Source organism: Pteronotus mesoamericanus, unplaced genomic scaffold (genome assembly GCF_021234165.1).
Source record: "Pteronotus mesoamericanus isolate MK-2021 breed Mesoamerican mustached bat unplaced genomic scaffold, CSHL_Meso_final contig_58, whole genome shotgun sequence".
NCBI classification, from domain to species: Eukaryota; Metazoa; Chordata; class Mammalia; order Chiroptera; family Mormoopidae; genus Pteronotus; species Pteronotus mesoamericanus.
In genome coordinates this window covers 6,724,638-6,730,637 of record NW_026555205.1, presented here as the reverse complement: position 1 = coordinate 6,730,637, position 6,000 = coordinate 6,724,638, and the positions used below count along the sequence as shown (strand labels likewise).

The window sequence follows — 6,000 nt, the reverse complement described above, 5'->3', positions numbered from 1 at the left end:
TCGTCCTCTGAAGCCTGCAGGATGGTTATTTCTTCAGTATAACATTATTACACTGGTAAGAAAATCTGTATAACATCTGCATATATCAAGAAATTTTAAAAATCTGATATGATTTTAGAGTCCGCATGACCAGTCACGTGACCTGCTCAAGATTGATTAGCACCGTTAAATACATAAACACACATATGTATGTATGTATGTGTAAGTATATGTATACACACATATGTATGCAATAGATCTTTAGAAAAAACTCCTAACCATGAGCTCAACCAGGACGAGGAGCCTGTTGAACTGATGAGATGATGGATAAGATGGATCAATATTGGTCTATTTTGTCTCTCCTGTTTGTTTTACTTTTTTTTGCAGCAGACAATATCACTCAGCTTGTGCTGTTTCCCTATAAGGGCAAGAAAAAGTTACCATCAGGTAGCCACTTGTTTTTATACTGAAAGACTAATCTGCTCCAAAATGCTCCCAAGTAGAAATGAAAGGACTCAAAATCCCTTTCTAAAACCCAACAGCTAGCATTGTCTGACTAATCTCTAGGTTCAATGGAACTGGCTACCGAGATTGCATTTCAGGCTAACAATTGGCTTCTTAGTTAAGGCATCACAACTGAAAATGGTTGTTTCAACAATGGATGCTGGGGATGAAGGAATACCAACAAACTTCTAAGAACTCTCATCAAAAACTAAAGCAGTCTGCTTTGCCACAATGGCGAGCAAAAGGAATTTAGCCAAGTATCTCACAAACTAGAAAAGGGTTTTGGAATTCTGAACTAGCAGTCTGTCACTTGTCACAGCAACAGTATCTATAAGATATGCCATTTGATATTCAGTGACATATCATACTTTTAAACTATATGTTCTGCACCATACTTATATTCATCACTTGACATATTGGTTTGTTTTCAAAAAAAATTTATATACACACATGCACGCGCGCGCACACACACACCCACACCCACACCCATACCCACACACATATTTACTGCCATAAACTGACGGTAATCTTTCTCCAAAATCCTCTGTCATTTCTCCTGGGTATATACATACAGACCTCCTACTGACACTAGAAAGTTCTCTTTGAATGCATCATGGGAAGCCTAGCCCTGCAATGATCTCGGCACTAACAACTACATCATATCTCAATGCCAACTCCATTTTTACAGGTGTAACATAATATCAACGTAGTAAATGTGTTTCTATCAAAAGTACGTAGTGCAGAAAGAGATTCAAGCTATTTTATAGTATTTCTAAAACTCCAGTATTGTCCCCATTGCAAACATCTGAAATCATGGCATATATGAACTTTTGTTTCACTAGATTATCTTTACCATTTCTTTACATGGTAGCTGAAATTGTCTCCGGCCAATTATGACTTACTGAAACCTAAAGCTAACAAGTTTAAATTAATGCACAATAGATACATGTCTCTTTTTGGTTATTTGCTCAAAATAATTTTTTTTCAGCTTAAAAAATACTTAAGAGAAAGGAATTTGTCTAGTCTGTTGTTTCACAATATAGAAACAATAAGATTTTATAAGAATATTTCTCTAAATTGCCTTTTTTTTAACCCCTCTTAATTCCACTTAATTATATTCTTCTCAAAGGCACTAAATTCTGTATCTGCTTTCTTCCTGATATTTGCTGCTTTTCAAAATGATTCATATACCATATTTGAAAGGTAGCTTGTACTTTCTTAAAACAGTGTTTTAGCTTGTAAATTGGTTCTATAAAGTGATGAGGCAGAGTCTGACCTATGATAACCAGCACAACGACATAAATGATTTCTTACTCTCTGTGACAAGCCCTGTCATGAACCTTCAAATGTTTTATACTAGAACTAAAGTTCATATATTTTAACCATGGTAAAAACATATACTTAAGGAGTGAAGACCCACATACTAAGCTCTCATAGCAAAAGTAATTTTTGACAAATTCAAGAGTAACATACAAATACCTGAATTTCATATGAATTACTCCCAAACTCAGCAATGAAAAATTATCTTACTAAGGAAAACTAAAGAAAAACCAAAGAAAAATCCTGAAAAACTGCACAATTTCTTCCATCCACAGTCAAAAAAAAAAGAAAAGAAAAAAAAAGAAGAAAAGAAAAGAAAGAAAGGAAGAAAGAAAGAAAGAAAGAAAGAAAGAAAGAAAGAAAGAAAGAAAGAAAGAAAGAAAGAAAGAAACTAAAGGAAGAGAGGCAATAAAGAAGAGAGGCAAGGAAGGCAAGATGAACAGAAAGATAGAAATCTGATTGGCATAGCAAAGCAAACCTCTATATAATATTGTAATGAAAGAAACGCCCCAAAGTGATATATGCTGCAAAAAAAAAAAAAAAAATCAATGCTCTAAAATAATAAAACTTGATCTTCTTAACAAATGCCATTTTCCTACCCGTTACCATGATGATCTTAATCGACTATGTCGAAGTTTCACCATGGCAACGGAAACTATCATCATAAAATGGTACAGTAAAAGAGATAGCTAGACCAAGAAGGGGTAGGGTCTCCTGGGAAGAGGTCTGCAGAGAGGCCCAGTGACTGGTTGTGCGGCTCAGTGTCAGGAATAATGGTTGTATGGTGGAAGGGGATGCCCAATGCCATTTTGGAAATGATGATGCTGGCGATGAGCAAGGTATTCAGCATAGCTCAGGGTCATCTTTTCACTACGATACCTGAAAGAAAGTCAGGGGAGAGACAAAGTTAACATCAAGGAACAGGTGACATGACAGCGTCAGAGCTAGGAGGGACCTTGGAGATAATTTTATAGGTCACCCTGCCATGGACCTATAAAGTGCTCTTTCAGAAGACCACTCCCCCTGCTGCCAGCATCTTCATTATGGTACTGCTCAGCACTCTCTTTGTGAAGCTCTCTTGTGCCGTGGGTTCTGCAGCTCCACATACCACGGGTTCTTTCCCTGCCTCTCAGATTGCTCCTTATGGCTACTCACCCTACTCCTGCCTTGTAGGATTTTACTACGTTTCTACCTTCAGGTTTTTTGACCCTATGCTCTGTCCCTGCCCGATGAACCCTATCCTGATAGCTTCAGTGATGTCCTCTTTACAGATGATCCCAAATCACCATCTCTGCCCATGAGCTCTACACACACACATTCAGTAACATACTGGACACTAAAATACAGCTATCCCAGAACACACCTGAAATCCAGAATCAATGCCTAAATGTGATTCTCCTCCTGTGGGTCCTCTCTTGGTCCCTTTTATCTAGAGTAAAGCCTTGATTTGTTCTTCCTTCCTACTTCTGAAAGATGACTAAGTCCGTTCACAATATTTTCTTATCTGTTCCCTTCTTTCTTCCCATCTGACCGCCATGGCTCTTGTTAAGGTGCCCATTTCGCCCCCTTTGGATTGCTGCCAGACATTCTTAGATAATAGCAAAGTCTTATAACTCATTTTCTACTTCCAGTTCGAATTTTACACCTCCCCAAATCCATCTGTCTTTAAAACCCTGCAGCGGCTACCAACTGCCTATAGAATCAGGTCTAAACTTCTGAGTCTGGAACTCAAAAGCCTTATGATCTGATCCAACCTACCTTCTTTGCCATAAGCTCCCCTAATAACCACCTTCTGTATGTACACTGAAAGACCGGCCAAATTGCACTATTGAACATTCCTCAGAACTTGCTTGGTATTGGTTTTAAGCCACCTACATGCACTGACTCACAAAGTTTTCTTTTAAGTACTCCTTTTCCTCCCCCACACTCTGCCTGTCAAATATTGCACCTATTTTTTTTAAGTCTAGGTTCTAATCTACTTCCTCTTTGAAATTTTCTGTCACCCCCCAACCCTCCTAGAGTTCCTCTTCCCCTACTTTATGAACTCACATCAGCCATCACATTCTGTCTTATATTAATAATCACTTTTGTACATGCCCTTCTATCAGATGGTGAACTAAGGGAGAGCAGAGATGGAGGCATTTTCCAATTTGTAACTCCTCAGAGCTGAAAAAGAGTCCATTTTTTAGACAATAGGCACTTGATGTGGTTTTACGGAATTAAAATAAATGGAAATCACAACCCATTTCCCTAAAATGTTTGATATTTTCCTTTCAAAATAAGTATCCCTATTATCCCATGCAGAAGTTTATTTAGCATTTGTGAGTCTAACCTAATTGTATATTTCAACAAGCTTTCATGGGAAACTTCGATTGCTGCCAAAATTCTAAGGTTAAATTCAAATTTGAGGACTGCTTATCAGAATCCTGGGGTTCTGCTAAGCCATGTCAAAAGCTAGACAACAGCTAATTCAGGTAACTTTCTTCAACAATGTAGTCTAAAGGCCCAGAGAATTTGCTTGTATAAAGCCAGAATAATAACACAGAGCTAAAGATGGGAAGGATGGGCTCATACATTGTACAGGTTTTACTGCCAAGCAGAGTTCCATTGTATCCACCCTCAGTATGGCCCTGCTATGCATTTCCACTCTGTTTCAGAAAAGAGAATCAAGTATAGTTAGGCCAAAAAAAAACAAAAAACAACAACACACATCAAAGGTTTATAGGCACACGTATCAAAATGCACTGGTCATCCTTGCACTAGAAAATGCCTTCTGTACCTGGTCAGTTTTATGGTTTTCCTAAATTCATTAGTAATCGGAGCTTTGTATCCTCCTTTCCTCAGTAAGGAGTCTATGGTCTGAATATGGTCCCATCCTGCGGAGAGTAGATCAGATAAAATACAGTCAAGCACATGTATAAAGCACCTCTGGTTAAATACAAAATGACTTTCGAGAGAGGTATGCTATCACTGTCACCAAATGCCATCAATTCCTTTGGTCCTAAAAGTCACACAGAAGGGCTAAGATTTCATTCTGTACAGAAGCAGGTTCACCACTGCACACCTTAAATTGTAGCTATCCACAATGGCTAACAACAATGGCTTCTTTATCTCAACTACATTTGAAGGCCAGGAGGCTGGCAGTAATTGCTCAGTCACGTCTCAGTAACAAACCGCAAACCTTGTACTCTCCTCTAAGAGTGACATCTTTAAAAGGGAGGGAGAAGTCTAAATATCATTGTGCCGACTCAGTAGTCTTTAGGATTCCCACATAGTAACTGCTGTTCCTAAAGGTATCTTTTGCTGTCAGTCAAGTGTATTTGGGCACATTTAAGGGCATTTTTAGTGGTTCTGACATGGGATGGTATACTAATGTCCAAGGCCCTCTGTTACATACGTATGCTTTACGAAGTCAATGGAACTGCAGGACTAAGACATTTTTTAAAGCAACTCAAACACATTTTCAGATAGCTGCCTTAAAAATTAACTCTCTGGTTTGGGGGTTTTGCTGTTATGTATCTCACATATTTATGAGGTAAACATGGGAAAACCAAATTACAAATACTTTCTGATGAGAAAAAAAGCTCCATAAAGTACAGAATATTCATTTCGACTAACATGAAACTAGAATTTCGTAGTGGCTAGAAAGGACAAAATACTACAGAGTGGAAAGTTATTTTGTATTACACTGGTGGTTCATAAAGGTTTGGGGTTTACTTGTGCAATAGAAAAGTGTTTGTTGATTAGGGAGTACAGACCAAATATATAAAACACTACTTCATGTATTCTCAATGTTCCTAACCTTAATGGGAAACCTACAATCTTAAAAGTGGCGGGATGAGTAATGACAACCACCTAAGAATGAAATGTTTCATACTGACAATGAACTGTGTGGCTGACTGTCAAACAAAAGGCTTGCTCATATCATCCAAGGTTACAGCACACAATGGAACATGGGAAAATGGCTCTTCAAATCTGTAGTGAACTATTGCCTAAAATAACATCCAGCTTTTTACAAATCTTGGCTTTTTGGAAAGTATACGTTGGTCTGTTTTTGCTGTCAAACTTTAGTGAAGGGATTCAGCTTCTGTGTAATCCACCGATTTCATACAGACATTGCAGTGGCAGTGACGGAAGAGTCATTTCTTATCATCTGACATCGATCAATTATCAGACATAACTGCAAGGTCAGATATT

The 6,000-nt window shown here is 38.0% G+C and overlaps 1 protein-coding gene across 1 annotated transcript in view; it reads right to left on the bottom strand.

Moving 5' to 3' along the window:
- Nucleotides 1–948: 948 nt before the first annotated feature.
- AMMECR1 (AMMECR nuclear protein 1) overlaps nucleotides 949–6,000 on the bottom strand; it is a 132,679-nt gene continuing 127,627 nt past the window's right edge. Inside the window, exons 5-6 of the mRNA XM_054580365.1 lie at nucleotides 4,583–4,679; nucleotides 949–2,682 (exon numbers count right to left, since the gene is read on the bottom strand). Coding sequence (XP_054436340.1) covers nucleotides 2,568–2,682; nucleotides 4,583–4,679 — 212 coding nt within the window. The 3' untranslated portion in view covers nucleotides 949–2,567. The remainder of the gene's footprint in view (nucleotides 2,683–4,582; nucleotides 4,680–6,000) is intronic.